The sequence below is a fragment of the Perca fluviatilis genome, chromosome 19 (genome assembly GCF_010015445.1).
Source record: "Perca fluviatilis chromosome 19, GENO_Pfluv_1.0, whole genome shotgun sequence".
Taxonomy (NCBI): Eukaryota; Metazoa; Chordata; class Actinopteri; order Perciformes; family Percidae; genus Perca; species Perca fluviatilis.
In genome coordinates, this window is record NC_053130.1 from 28,961,172 (window position 1) to 28,976,979 (window position 15,808).

At 41.4% G+C, this 15,808-nt stretch overlaps 1 protein-coding gene across 1 annotated transcript in view; it reads right to left on the minus strand.

The window, feature by feature from the left end:
• Positions 1 to 15,808, minus strand: part of LOC120547949 (sodium/potassium/calcium exchanger 3-like) — a 160,366-nt gene that overhangs the window by 82,954 nt on the left and 61,604 nt on the right. The window contains exon 2 of the mRNA XM_039783779.1: positions 7,079 to 7,204. Coding sequence (XP_039639713.1) covers positions 7,079 to 7,204 — 126 coding nt within the window. The remainder of the gene's footprint in view (positions 1 to 7,078; positions 7,205 to 15,808) is intronic.

Here is a 15,808-nt window from a genome sequence, read left to right on the forward strand (position 1 = left end):
TAAAGCCTGTTTCACAGACTGAATATGAAAACTCACTGCTTCTGTGGGAATTTCTCAAAGTCGACAAATCTTCCAAAATTCTGCTTCGAGTGTTGCATAAATACAGTTTTAAAAGCTGTTTTCCATCTTTTTGGTTTGGCGCACAACTAGGCTAAGCACCAGACAGAGCAACGGCGCTGCTGCAAAATAGCCTCAGGAAGGAACTTGTTTTGCTGGAACGTGTACGTTCAAAAGTTATTTTAGTTGTGCAACAGAAAACTCAGATTGGACAGATAGTCTAGCTAGCTGCCTGGATTTACCCTGCAGAGATCTGAGGAGCAGTTAACCATAGTCCTCACAAATCCACCGGAGTTTAAAATGCCAACACAAAGGAAGCGGAAGGTAACGGACAGCCAGCCAAATGAGGGACATCCAGCGGAATTCGAGGCACCGGAGCAATCCCGGAAAAGAAACGTCGCCGATATAAACTAATCCTGATAAAATAAAGTGAATTGAATCCCTAAGAAGACATTAATATTAAAAATTAGCACAATATTAATTTGACAAACACTAGTCAAAAATAAATATTTGATGAATTTAAAGTAAAACTAAAACTGAAGTATGTCAAGACATCTGAACTGCCCAGACGATCCATTTTTTTAATTCTAATTAATTAAGAGCGCAGTGTGAAGAGAAACAAAGAGCAATAGAGCATTACCCTTTTAAATTATGTCCCATGTGTGCAACCGTAGTATAATCAGACTGTAGCAAATCATTTTGTATGGTTAATTAAGACTTGATAGACAGGAATGTGAGCTATAAAGTGTAACTGATAAAGCAGGTCAAGAGTCTGCTGGACCAAGATCACTACAGACATCCAAATCGATCTGTGCTGCTGCTTATAATGGAGCGAGATTGAATTAGATGAGAATAGATATGAGTCATGGACACACACACACACATTCTAATGAGGCAGAGGTTGTAGTTTGTTGCGGTGCATGAGCAGAGAGGAGAAAGCCGGCAATTGTAAACACGATTATCTCTAATCCAACACACTCCACTGTTATAATGCGTAATCATAGCTGAATGTGTGTGTATGTGTGTTTGTGTGTGTGTGTGTCGGTATTTTACCTTAGAGGGATCAAAAATGACAAAAAAAAGTGGAAGCCATACCAGACACAAGCTGGAAACAAATCTATGTCTGCAGAGTTGTTTGCTTCACATACATATCTTTGTTTGTGTGTTTGTACCATAGACTGTAAAAAATAAATAATGGACAGAGCAACGGTTGTTGACATTGGTTTGCGGACTGCCATTTTGAAGCCAGCAGTTTGCACTTTGGCCATCACCATCTTGGTATTTTGGAGCCAGAAGTGACCATATTTGGACAAAAGGGCAGAGCTGGGGATGATGACAGGTTTAAAGCACAATTGATAGTTGCTTTTCCAACCCTTGACACGATTCATTCGTTAGCTAGCTGTGGTTGATAAGGTGCAACCAAACACTGAACAAGACATTTTTAGGCGACCAAAATGTTCCACTGTTAGTAAGTGAAAACACACAGTGAGAGGGTCAAAGTTTAAGATTAAAATATGGACCCCAAAAACAAGTTCACAGCTGTTTAAATGTCCACAATGTAGGGCTGTGCTCGATTGAAGAAATTCTTAGTCAACTAACACTCATTCAATTGTATCGACTAATCGATTAGTTGTTTTAATCGACAGATCTGTAAATCTGAGTTTCTCCGCAAAGAGTCATGCAAAAGCACCACTTTAATTCTTGTGTTTACCAGAGATGTGCTCGTACATTTCTTGGAAATAAGTTATTCAGCATGAAAAAAGCATAAAACGTGACTAATCGACTAAAGAAATCTAAGTTGACTAAGACCAAAACGACCGATTTGTCGACTAATCGATTAAGAGGGAGCAGCCCTACCACAATGCCATGGTGAGCATTGCTAAGCCTATGTCCTGATTGACAGGCCGGTGTGTAGCCACGCTCTCTAAATCATCCCCTGCTTTATCGTCTATTTTAAAATAAATGGGACTAAGATTTACCAAATGAAAATCATGCTGTATAGAAGAAGACTTGAAAGTAGCGATTGAGACCATAAACTCTTTATAAAAATGTTTACTGAGGTAATAAATCAAATGACAAGTAGGCTCATTTTCTTATAGACTTCTATAGAAACAGACTAATTTTTGCAACCAATGGAGTCGCCCCCTGCTGGAAATGAGATAGAATGCAGGTTAAAGGCACTTCTGCATTGGCTTCACTTTTCAGGCCCTGGAAGGCGTATGGATGCGTTTGCACTGTCTGTAGGTATACTGTGTGTGGTGAGATGAGAGGCGGTTAGTGCCATTGATCCGACCAATTACAGCACAGAATGCTGGAGAAGAGACAGTTGCTGTCATAAGAATGTAAAGAAGAATCTCCTCTGACAGATGCTGTAAGCACTGAGAGCAAGTTTAACCACAGACCGTTTTCTCAAATGTGTTTGGGAAAGCTGTCAGTGTTACTTGTCACCTGCACAGGTAATCAAACTGGGCTTAACTAAAAAAAAAATGTATCTGAGCTGTTACATATTCATTTGAGTGGGGACATTTTGTAATCTGAAGGTCTTTCATTTTGTTTGTTTTTATTTGTTTAGCGCTCAGTGCTGCTGGTGTTTTGTTTTGTGCTGAGCTTCACCTGTCAATCGAATACTGCGAGCACCTGTCTGTTGTTATTTTGGTTGATGCTCCTCTCTTTTGGATTAACCAAGATGGGATTTAGTGCTAAAACCAGGATTTTTAGAATGAATTAAACGTCAATCTCATTTATCAAGCAAACATTTTATAAACTGAATTATCAATCAGTCTAAAATATAAAAAATGGATAGCTTCATTGATAATGAAAATAATCATTATTTGCAGCTCCGGTGGCCATCATTGCTAACGCACACAAAGAAATTGGGTAGCACTTAACATTACAGCTCGGTAAAAACCAGGGGTTGATGCATACACTTTGTTCAAGTGTTCATTTTTCGGATAAGTTTGGTTATTTATTAGTTATTTGATGCTATAAAAACTGGGTGAAGCGTCATGATTGACGGCTGCGATTGACTCGCTATTGGTTGGGCAGGTGTATGGGCGGGACTTTGATACCGCGGCTCCACCGCCCCAATTACTAGTGCACAGACTCTGGCTCCAAAATTACGAGATGGCGGCACCCGTATCCGGGATATTTTGGCTTCACAGCGGGAGGAAGTGGAGACACCTCCTCCATTTTTTTTCCATGTATAGGTTAATAACATGCTGGGGTAATAGTTTGATAATAAAAAGCTAAAATGAAGTAATAACTTGCAATTACCAAAATAATAACCAGGTAATAACCTTGGTATTAACAATGGGTATACCTGGGTAATACTTAGGATTGGGCATGGAGAACCGGTTCCAAAATGGAATGGTTTTTAATTGGTATCATTTGGAAAATTTGGTTTTGAATCTGATCATCAGTTCCCAATTTAACACGTGCAAGTTTTGGTTTCCATAGCGGCCACCGTACTTCCAGGCGCTTGTTGTGTTGCAGCCACAGAGCACAGTAAATGGTGCTCTAGTGTGGATTTATTTTAGGTTTAAAAAGCCTGGCAAAATTGTGAATTACCATTGAATTAAAAATAAAATTTCCTCTTATGTGTGAAATTAGCATGTAATCCGTTTCAACTCCACCCCTCGAAGAATCGGAATCGAGAATCGATAAGAACCAGAATCATAACAAAGAATCGGGATTGGCATCAGAATTGTTAAAATCAAAACGATGCCCAACCATAGTAATATTAGACTGAAATGTATGTACCAGGGTAATAAGAGGCCAAAAACAAAGGGTAATAATAGGGAAACATTTAAAGATATATAGTATTATATTATATCTCATCTGACCAATTGATGATGACAATTAACCATTAACACATGATTTGCATCATACCTCATTATGCACATGTATCTCCCACTAACATAATTTTCTATTAAGCTGAATCCAGATCAGTACAGTTCAAATGATTTGCACACTTGACGGAGCCTCGCAGACCCCAGCTGGCCTGAGCCAGAACAACGTTATTTTGGGGAATTTGCCGCCACGTGTCACAAGCTCCATTGTTGCGTATTTGCAGAGGGGCTGTCAAGCGAACGCCACTACAAATAGGACTAGCTAACTGAATTTTGAATTCCCAACAGAGGCCCATTCCAGCAAATACCCTACTCCCTTATTCCCAGACAGAACACTCCTTATCTCTATAACAAAGGAAAAGACTGCACACAAAAAACTGTCAGTCTTACCTTTATTAAATCCTCCACTTTAGACTTTTTCTTTTGCAGGAGGGTGAAATAATTTGACTTTTTGTCCTCTAATTCAACCTGAAACGTGCGACATCATTCAACAGGGGCTAATCTTCTTTATTACAAGACATTGTCATTTGGTTTAGTGTCTAATCTAGCAAGGAAGTTAAACGAATAAAACAAATCCAATTAACCGCTCTGTCTGAAGCGTTCGCTTGTTTTGAGAACAAAAAGGCTTAGACTCTCCACATGAGATCAAAAACTTGTTTAGATGGATACGTGCACGCACATCACATCTGCAGCATGCACAAAGATGCTCATATCTCCTCAGTGTGTGCACATGCCGTGTTTCTGTGCTTGCGCATGCAGTATATTTTCTTGTGACTGTGTAAAAAAAAAGACACCAGAGAGTGATAGATAGAAAGAAAAACACAAAGAAAAAGCAGGAGACAGTGAGCGCTCCAGGGAGACGAGAGAGCAGATGATAATGGAACGAGAGAGAGAGAGAGAGAGAGAGAGAGAGAGAGAGAGAGAGAGGTATAAGGAACACGTTGTAAAGGCCCCTCTTAGTGCAGGAAAGCAGGAATAATCCCTATTAATTAGTGTTTCAGGAGACAAAGCGTAATTAAACAGAAACGGGCAATAAACTATGTGCTGTCTAAATATAACTCGTCCTTACAAATTCAGACTGTCAGATTGCAGAATCTGATGTCTGTGCAGCCCAAACTGCAGGCAGGAGAAGAATGTGTGCATGCAGACATTAGATGGGGGCGGTGTGTTTACAATGAGATCAAGAGAATGCTTGGCAGGACGTCAGCCCTGTAAAGCCCCAGGATCCCACATGGAAAACACTAACACACCCCGCGCCATGGGGAAAACACATGCACATGCTCACGCGCACACACAAACAAACACACACACACACACACACACACACACACACACACACCGACAAGCCCCAGAAAAAGCAAACGTACGACATGAGAGCTTTTGGTACACACTGAGGAAGCAACTAGCATACACTCAGGGATAAAAGCCCAGTGACGCTGGCAGCGGTCAGTCTAAAGGAGCACAGAGAGGATTTCTACCTGGGAGAAGTTTGTGATTTTCATCAGCTTTCATCTTAATGTCAACATCCCCCTCATTTTCTCTCTCTCTCTCTCTGTTTGTCTTCTGCTCTTTACCAGAGGCAGCGCTGTTCATTATTCATCTTCAGTTCAGCATTTTTGAAGCCAGCTCTCCTGAGAAAGGATAGTGTGTGTGTGTATAATAGTGAAGGGAAGTGGGCATAGTGCTTCCACATTTTGTGTGTGTGTGTGTGTGTGTGTGTGTGTGTGTGTGTGTGTGTGTGTGTGTGTGTGTGTGTGTGTGTGTGTGTGTGTGTGTCAGTGTTGGAGTCCTCGAGTCCTGGACTCGGACTCAAGTCTCTATTCTCTGGACTTGTGACTTGACTCGGACTCTCGGACTGATGACTTGTACTTGGACTTGGACTCGGACTCAAGGATATGTAAAATCGGACTTGAGCATTCTTGAAAAAGGACTCAGACGTTGGATGAAGTTTATGACTAAATACGTTATATAAATTTGATATAAGATGTTACACTTTTCCTGTTTCGGGCTCCAAGACCGGCCGGGAAGCAGCTGGGGAGACGTTCCATCCAGGGCTGATGTTCTTTTGGGGCTAACACCCTTTACTTTACTGACAGTATTAACAAAAGATGAAGCCACCATGTCTTGAGAAGCTTCTTGTTTTATTGTTAACTGTTAACTCACTTTACAACGTCTTAGGGATGTTTTTTTCTGTCGCTTTTTCCTCACAGCTACACATTCGCTTCTCAGTCGGACACCGCTACCGCTTGCTCTCCTTGCTTGACAACACTGGGGACTCAAGACTTGACTCAGACTCGAATTCAGGTAATAGTGACTCGACTCGGACTCTTCTTTGGTGACTCAGACTCGAACACTGGGGACTCGAGACTCGACAGTTGGTGACTCGACTACAACACTGGTGTGTGTGTGTGTGTATATGTGTGTGTGTGTGTGTGCATAATAGTGAAGGGAAGTGGACATAGTGCTTCCTTCGAAAACCTGATATTTCTTTCATCATAGAGGACCCTAACAACTCTTCCTAACATACAGCGAGAAAGTGTATTGTGGCAGATGAAAAGCAAAAAAATTGTCCAGATATACTACGAGCGATTGTGCACCGCTGTAAAGTGATGTATAGCGAGCTCCACTCCTTCGCTGAATCAATTCAACACCACACAGTAGTAGGGAACTCAACAGCAAAATTACTACACACATGGTCCCAGTACACTTCCCTGGGGATTACCCAAAAAGTGATTGCCTTGGTTGTGTACCAAATGCATTTAACAGGATTGTACAATAATCTGCCACATTGGCAGTCGATAACCCTATCCAAAAAGTACAATATGGAAGCACAACCACACCTGACCCAATTATGCCCAACGGAATAAAGAAGAAATGTGGCATCTTGGGCTTTGGCTCTGATAAGTCCTGAAACTCTAAAATAAGATACAGTAGGTATGTGTCATACAGTAATAAGAGCATCTTGAAATAATCAATTGGTTGTTCTATCCAAAGAAAATTCTTAACTCCCCACACTGGTGTTTGCATTGCACTGCGATCAATACCTCTACCTCTCTTGCAAAGACACATGGGGTTCTTTAAATTGCTTTGTCTCAGAAACCTCAAAGTTCTGCCTGCTCTTGTGACATGTTTTCTTTTACATTTATCTCACCATGCATCTCAGGTAGTCTTACCTGGTTCAGTGCAGTTTTTTGCAGGCTCAGAGTAGAGCTTTGACTCGTTGTCATAGACTTCTTGTAGAAGGTGACGGCTCTCCCACCTCGCTCCCTCGTCAACCACGGAACTGGAAACATGATATCCTGAGAGAGTCCGACAAAGGCAGAAACAAAGGGGAGAGATGGTGGAATGGTTAGAATGGTTTCATAAAGAACGTATTCACTGAAAACAAACCACGAGACAAACCATTAGTGACAGCTCTATCCCTGGGCAGTTGGCTTGGTGAAAGACACTGAATGCATCACGTTGCATTCAAAGAAAATTGGTTTTATGTAACAAAATAACACTTTCAAAGAGATCCCTAATATATTTTGTTATGTTATTACGTTTTATTCTGATAGATAGATGCATGTTGTGATGCCCCTCATGCAAAAACAGTCTAATGGCCAAAATGCACAAGCTCTTAGTTCCGTAGTTAATAGACATTCTTGAATACTCCAAACCTTCCCTCTCCCCACAGAACAAAGGCAGATGAGACATGCATCTTGTGTCACCACGTTCCTGCGGGAGCATTAGTGCAGCAGCACAGTAAGCGCAGCAAGGCCAATCATTCCAGCTCAGTCATCTGGGTCACACTATCCTCAAGCGCCCCACCTCCCACCCATCTCCTCTCCCACCATGCAACAAGCCCCGTCTTAGGTGCACAGCATGCCGGGGCTTCTATAAATAGTACTGAGCTCGGCTATATTTATCAAAATGCAGAAACATGAAATGTTAGCAACGTTATGCAAACAGCTATGTCACAGGCAGATGGAAGAATAGAAAGGCAGTGAGCTAGAACAGGATGCTCTGGAGTGATGATTGTAGCTGATGTATGGCAGTATTATGGTGGATGTGTGCTTGGGAGCATATGTTTAGCTAATAATAGTGAACACCAACAACTATCCTTAAGCCCAAGAGCAGAACTAAGTCTTAGAAGGAGCAATGCAACAAAGATGTGAATCCCTGAGAAAAATGTGTAACCTCCTCAATAAGTATTTTAACTGATTATTGTTTTTTGTGAGCCCTGTTTCACATTAAAAGCAATGTTGTATCGCCACCTTTCTTAAGAAAAATGGCATTTTCTGTAAAGGGTCAAGACAACCAAATTACTAAATAATAATTTTTCCTCTTACCTTTTTGGCAGCCATATTTTGGTTTTATTTATCTACTTTTGACATATTCAAGAAGGGCTGCACGATTTATATAATCGCAACCGCGATGTCACTCCGTGAGATTACATAACCGCAACAGTGTGCGATTTAAGTAAACAAAAAGGTGTGCTGTGTGTGACACTCTAGTCTCTGTGAGCACTGCAGTCTCCACGTTGTAACACCCTTCACTTTACCAACAGTATTAACAACAGATGAAGCCACCGTGTCTTAAAGGTGCCCTGCCATACAAAACCGTTTTTACTTGTATTTTTTTAAATATGTTAGGTCCATATGTGTTTGTGTTATGTCGTGAATGTGAAAATGAACTGCTACCTCATCTGTCAGCTCTAGGCACTGAAAAGAAATAAGCGGAGAAATCAGACCAATTACAAAAGCTGGTCAGTCTGACATAATGTTGCCTGAGCTCATTGCGCTGGGTAAAGGATGCTGACAGCCAGGCTCTCATTGGCTAGCTGTTAGCCAATCAGAGTCAAGCAGCTTAGCTCGTTGAATATTAATGAGAATTGGCACAAATCGAGCTGAGTCTTCCTGCAGGCTTTCTATACCATGGTAGAATGGCTTGATTTTTTCCACAAAAAGTGTTACTGAGTGATTATTCATGCCAATTTTGTGGAAATATAAATTGGTTTGAGTGTTTTCCCTACCATTGTTTTTTTTAGGGGGAATGACAAAATTATATAATTAAGCTTTATATTCAACAACAACAAAACAGATGTGCAAGATAAAGCTGTTTTCACACATACATTCACTTCTCGTTCCTCGTCCAAAAGTTCAATTAATTTTTACTTTAGTCGCGCAACCTTGCCCCTATTTTTACCTTTTGCTGAATAACATACATTAACATCCCATGGTCTCATGAATGTAGCATACCTGTAGCAAGCTCCTTCGTAGTAACTAGCGGTAAAAAAATGTCGAGCTCCGTGCTATAAAGCGCCGATTGCTAGTTGTTTAAGCCGCTACAGACCTCGGTCACAGCTCGGTCGTATCAGCGGCATTTAGTAGATGTGTTGAGCCGCAACAGAGTTCCTCAACACCAGCTCTGGTGCTCCGTCAGGTCAGCTGTAGTTAGTGGTTCAGTTATCCAAGAATACGTGACTGTCAGCCAGATATAGAGCACCAAGAGCTGCCGGTCATTTCAGCGGAGATTACGGTTAAGTAAGCAATGAAACGACTAGTAAGAAAAGAACTAATGTTAGTCCGTGTTGCTGCCATGTTGTTTGTGTATGTCTATGGCAAACGCTCGGGGGGAGGGCTGAGTCCATTCGGAACTACGGGAGCCCAGAGGGGAGCGTCGGCAAATGTTAAGGAGAAAACAGATTTTCATTTAAACAAATCAACGTTAACTACACTTTCGAGTTAATCAATAAAATCGATTTATCGCCCAGCCCTACAACATTGCTATTGGGAGTAAGTCACACATGGGCAAGTTACAAGCAAGTCTCAAGTCTTAACCTTCAAGTCTCAAGCAAGTCCAAGTCATTTTTGTGACAAGCAAGTCACGTCATACAAAAGTTTCCATTTTTAAACAAGACAGTGGTTATGAACTGCTGGAGTTTTATTTGCATTTTTTCCTACTCAATATTCAAAAGACATTGTGTCCAAGCCACATACATCTGAACAGTTTAAATTTATACAGATAAACAAGCACAGCCTAAAACTGATATTAGGCCAACAATAAATCAACATATTTGTTCAATATGCCTCAAACATGACATCAAATCATGAAATTCATTCAAACAATTCAAGTATAATGGTTTCTAAGTCAGATAATATTCTTCATGAGTTCTTGTGAGTGAATGTGTGTGTGTTTGAGAGAGTGAGTGAAAAGTTATTAATATTGGTGAGTGAATGTGTGTATGTGCATATGTGTTAGAGTGCAGTGTGTTGTGTATGTGTGCCTAGCTTTATTCACATACTTACGTCTGCGTGTGTGTGTGTGTGTGAAAGAGAGAGAGAGAGAAAGAGAGAGTGAGAGAGAGAGAGAGAAAGAGAGTGCAGTTTGTGTTGTTTGTGTATGTATGTATGTGTGTGCCTAGTTTTATTCGCTCTTACCACCACTTTGAACAAAGAGGGGAGGGTGTGCTTATTCAAGGTCCAAAATTGAAGGGAGTTCTGTCCATCACAAACGTCCAAATAGTGGTTCAGCTGAATATGGGGACTGGAACCCAAATCTGTCTGATGAAATTCAACGTGGTGGTGGTTGACGGCGGAAACTTTTGTAGTGCAGACCTCGCAAACTGCCGTTCGTTTCTTCTTTTCCTGGTCAGATGTGTAATCCTTATAGCCAAACTTTATTATTTTCGCTGCAGCGGGATCCATGACGTTAAGTTACTAGCCATAGCCAGTCTTGTTTACTGCAGGTCTGCCACCGCATGCCGCGTCATCATATCAACGGGTTCCCGCGCATGCAACAGCACTAAAATCGTGAAGTTTACTCCTCCTCCTCAATATCAGAGGGGAAAAAATATATATTTATTAAACAGAAAGTCAAGTCATTTCAAGTCATTTGACTCAAGTCTAAGTCAAGTCTCTAGTCATGAATATCAAGTCAAAGTCAAGTGGAGTCTTTGATTAATGTTTATCAAGCAAGTCTCAAGTCCTAAAATTTGCGATTCAAGTCTAACTCGAGTCAAGTCATGTGACTTGAGTCCCCCATGTCTGCCGTCTACACATGATAGGCAGCAAACCCGCTCTGCGCTGGCCGTTCCATTGATTTCCTATGGATTTCCCTTGGGGTTGCGTACCGCTCGGAACTGACAAACAAGTTCCTTCCCAAGGCTATTTTGCAGAGGCACCATTGCTCTGTCCGTTGCTTAGCACCTCCCAAGACGATTGTGATTGGTTTAAAGAAATGCCAATAAACCAGAGCACATTTTTCTCCCATCCTGGTATGCTGTGTGGACTAGCCAGACCCTCCTCCACAGCGCTGTGATGGAAGGTCCACAGGGTACCTTTATCCTGTGCACGTCTTTGTAAATATTAGGGGTGGAATCAACAGAGGCCCCACGATACAATATTATTGCGATTTAAACATATTTTGATATTCTTCGATATATTGCAATTTAACTTTTTTCCAACTTCAAATTATGTCAAAATAACTTTGTCTGTTTTAATCTAAAAAGATAAATTTCTCCTGCTGACCACCAGAAACAAAACCTCAACTGTACCATCTGGTGGACTGAAAAGGCAATTCAGTTTCTTCTTTCTAGGACCAAAAAGTTAAATTGTCATGTTCCTTGTGTTGTCTTCCCGTAGACCGTGAACTTGTTGTCTTTCTGGGTCAAAATTGCGAATGAACTTTTTTTTGGCTCTTTTTCCAACGTTTTTTATCATTCATTTTACCTGCCAAGAATGTTACATTACTTCCATACAACGTACATCTATGCATTCATGTTATTTTGGGGCAATTTGGTTCAAAGAAACCCATAATTCTGATACAAAAATGGGTAAAATTTGACCCGAGGACAACACAAGGGTTAAAATAAAAGATCGATACTTGGTGTCCTTGTATCGATACAGTATTGCCACGGAAAATATCACGATACTATGCTCTATTGTTTTTTTCCCCCACCCCTAGTAAATATTACTATTTTTGTATCTAACAATAATTTGACTGCTGTTTATAAACCACATTACCCCTCTGGGACATTACTGTTAAATGTTGCTGGTTAGCAGACCTGTTTAATGTCTATATTTCTGCCAGATTTGTATAAGAATTTTTGCATCAGTGAAGTGATGAAACACCTTGATGTGTAAAGCATCTCATGTGCTGTAGCCACCAAAAGATATGTTCCTCTTATATAGAGATGTTCCAATACCAGGTTTCATACTAACCCTGTATGGATGTGACATGATTGCCATTGTTGTATGGCCTGGCTCAGGTTAAACTCTTTGAACAAATACCTACAGAGAATGAATGCCATACAACTTTGTGTTATTATCTAGTTTCACGGTCAGTCATTTAAAGTTTTTTTTTTTTCTTTTGCTAAATTATATGGTATTGGAGCGGTGCATATTGCATACTTGCCGATACCAATACCAGCACTTTAGGCAGTATCAGAGGCATTTCCAATACTGGTATCACACCTTTACTGATTTACGCCTGTATCTCTGTTTCAGAACCACACACACTTAAACCTTTATTCCAATAAAACACTTAAAAGGAACATCTTGTCTGCATTCTGATGGATGCCCCATGATGGCCAGAACCTTTTAAAGACCAGCCAAAATATACAGTCCTTTCCAGTCACCAAAACATTTGGCCCTTCGAGCCGGATACAGCGTGGTCACCGTGGGATTGTTTAGAGATGTTCTCGGATCAGTCTACACGCCCAGCAGATGCCCGTTCCCGACGAGAGATCCGGCTACCAGCCGGCTAACATCCCCCTCCAAACACTGCAGCAGTCCTCTCGTTTGCCTCATCAAGCAGCTAACCTGTCAGAGCAACAGCAGCCCTACGACAGCATGGTGAGATTCCCGGAGAGACACGCCTGGATGACGCCTCTCATACTCCCACTGCTGCATGAGGACGGGAAAGTCATGCGGGGAGCAGAAGTTGCCTATCCACACCAGTCTGAGTATACAGAACCCGCTCTTCTACGCCTGCCTCTGCCCGATGGAGGCCTGCCCCAGAAACAGCGCCTGAGTAACTTGAAACTCTTCATAAGCTGAGTGGAGATAATCAGAGGCTGCAGCAACAGTTAATGGACATGTACAGGCGACTTGATGCCCGCACTTCCCTTCTAGACCTACCAGCACTACAACAGACAGCCCTCTCTCCTTTCCCTACCTCAGGCCCCCACACCTCACAACACGCATCACATAGAGCAGGATGGTGATGCGTACCAACCCACGCCAATCCCGCCACCTGTGCAAGTTGGTGGTCCCACTCTGCCTTCGGATGATGATGACTGGCTACCGCCACCACCCCCAGTAGCAGACAACATTTATCAGTCACCATCACAGGACCTTATGGCAGAGCTTATAACAGCACTGAGAGATATTAGGACAACACGTCAGCAGGAGTCTCCCAGTCGCCCTGAGCTACATCATCCAGTGCCCGGGGTATAGACACCAGAGTACCGTGTAACCTACACCCCACAAAGATGTGAGTCACTGCCCGAACAGCTGCAACCCTCCCACCACCATGGGAGAGTACGGCGGGCCTAAACCGACAATCCCTGCATTCACCAAAGGGGATCCAAGAGAGTTCGCCAGGCTTAAGGTCGCTCTGGAGAACCTACTGCCTGTGGACGCTACAGCTATGGTGAGTCTAATTGAGCATTATGGGCAGCCTCACCAGCTAGCTCTCAGAAAAATATCTGATCAGTCGCCCAATCATAGTCTAATAAGCACGGTGTCTGTCCCCCGGCTCAGATCGGTTAAATCAAAGGTAAACAAAAGATGCGCTATACTTAACAACCTAATTGGAATTAAAACTACTGCAATAGAACAAAATAGGAAAATTAGATGTGGACTATTAAATATTAGATCTCTGTCTTCTAAAGCAGTATTGGTAAACGAGTTGATATCAGATAATAAAATTGATTTATTTTGTCTTACTGAAACCTGGCTGGGCCATGAAGACTATGTTAGTCTAAATGAAGCCACTCCTCCCAGCCATATTAATACTCAAATTCCTAGAGGCTCAGGCCGAGGAGGGGGAGTTGCAGCCATCTTTGATGCAAGCCTGCTAATTACTCCTAAACCTAAATTACATTATAACTCATTTGAAAGTCTTGTTCTTAATCTTCAACATCCAAAATGGAAAACATTACAGCCAATTATATTCATTGTTATTTACAGGGCTCCAGGTCCGTATTCTGAATTTTTATCTGAATTCTCAGAGTTTTTATCATGTTTAGTCCTTAAATCAGACCAAGTACTTCTTGTAGGTGATTTTAATATCCATGTGGACGTTGACAATGACAGCCTTAGTACTGCTTTCAACTCATTACTGGATTCAATCGGTTTCAGTCAGAGTGTGCACAAGGCCGCACTGTTTTAACCACACCCTCGACCTTGTGCTGGCATATGGTATTGAAATTGAGGATTTAATAATATTTGTCGCTTGGAGTCCGTATTATCAGATCATTCTTTAATCACTTTCGAATTCTTACTACCTGATTATATTAAATTAGATAAAGCTCCTACACCAGATGCTTATCTGACAGTGCTATAGCTAAATTTAAAGAAGATATTCCAACAGCATTCGACTCTATGTCATGCCTTAACATAACAGAGGACCTGTATGTTAACCTCAGTCCCTCTCAAATTGATGCATTTGTAGACGTTGTTACGACATGCCTACGGACGACCTTAGACTCCGTCGCTCCCCTGAAAAAGAAGATGATGAATCAAAGGAAACTAGCACCTTGGTATAACTCCCAAACTGCCAAATTAAAACAAATCTGGCGAAACCTCGAATGTAAGTGACGTTCCACCAAGGTGGAAGAATCTCGTTTGGATTGGCAAGAAAGTCTAAAACCCATAGGAAGGCCCTAAGAAAGGCCAGATCAGACTATTACTCATCACTAATAGAAGAAAACAAGAACAACCCAAGGTTTCTTTTCAGCACTGTCGCCAGGCTGACAGATAGCCACAGCTCTACTGAGCCATCTATTCCTCTAGCTCTGAGTAGTGATGACTTCATGAGCTTCTTCAATGATAAAATTACAACAATTAGAGATAAAATTCATCACCTTTTACACTCAACTTCTAACGGTTCACCTTTAAACGCAGAGTCGTTAGAAATAAAGACTAGTCTCGACATATACTTAGACTGCTTTTATCCTATAGATCTTCAACAATTAATGTTAAAGATATCCTCAGCTAAGCCATCTACCTGTCTCTTGGACCCCATCCCAACGAGACTACTCAAAGAAGCATTACCTGTGGTTAACACCTCATTACTAGATATGATCAATATGTCTCTATTAACAGGTTATGTACCACAGTCATTTAAAGTAGCTGTGATAAAACCTCTTCTGAAAAAACCCACCCTGGATCCTGAGGTCTTAGCAAACTATAGACCTATATCTAACCTTCCTTTTCTATCCAAGATCCTTGAGAAGGTGGTTGCTAATCAGTTATGTGATTTTCTACATAGCAATAGTTTATTTGATGACTTTCAATCAGGATTTAGAAAGAATCATAGCACAGAGACGGCACTGGTGAAAATTACTAACGACCTTTTAACTGCTGCAGACAAAGGTCTTGTCTCCATTCTTGTTTTACTAGATCTTAGTGCTGCATTTGACACAATTGACCATTCAATCCTGTTACAGAGATTGGAACACTTGGTTGGCATTAAAGGAATTGCTCTGAGTTGGTTTAGGTCCTATTTCTCTGATCGATCTCAATTTGTGAATGTTAATGATAAATCCTCCAAGTACGCTAAAGTTAGCCATGGGGTTCCTCAAGGCTCAGTGCTTGGACCAATTCTATTCTCCTTATATGCTTCCTCTAGGCAATATTATTAGAAAACACTCAATTAACTTTCACTGTTATGCGGATGACACCCAATTATACTTG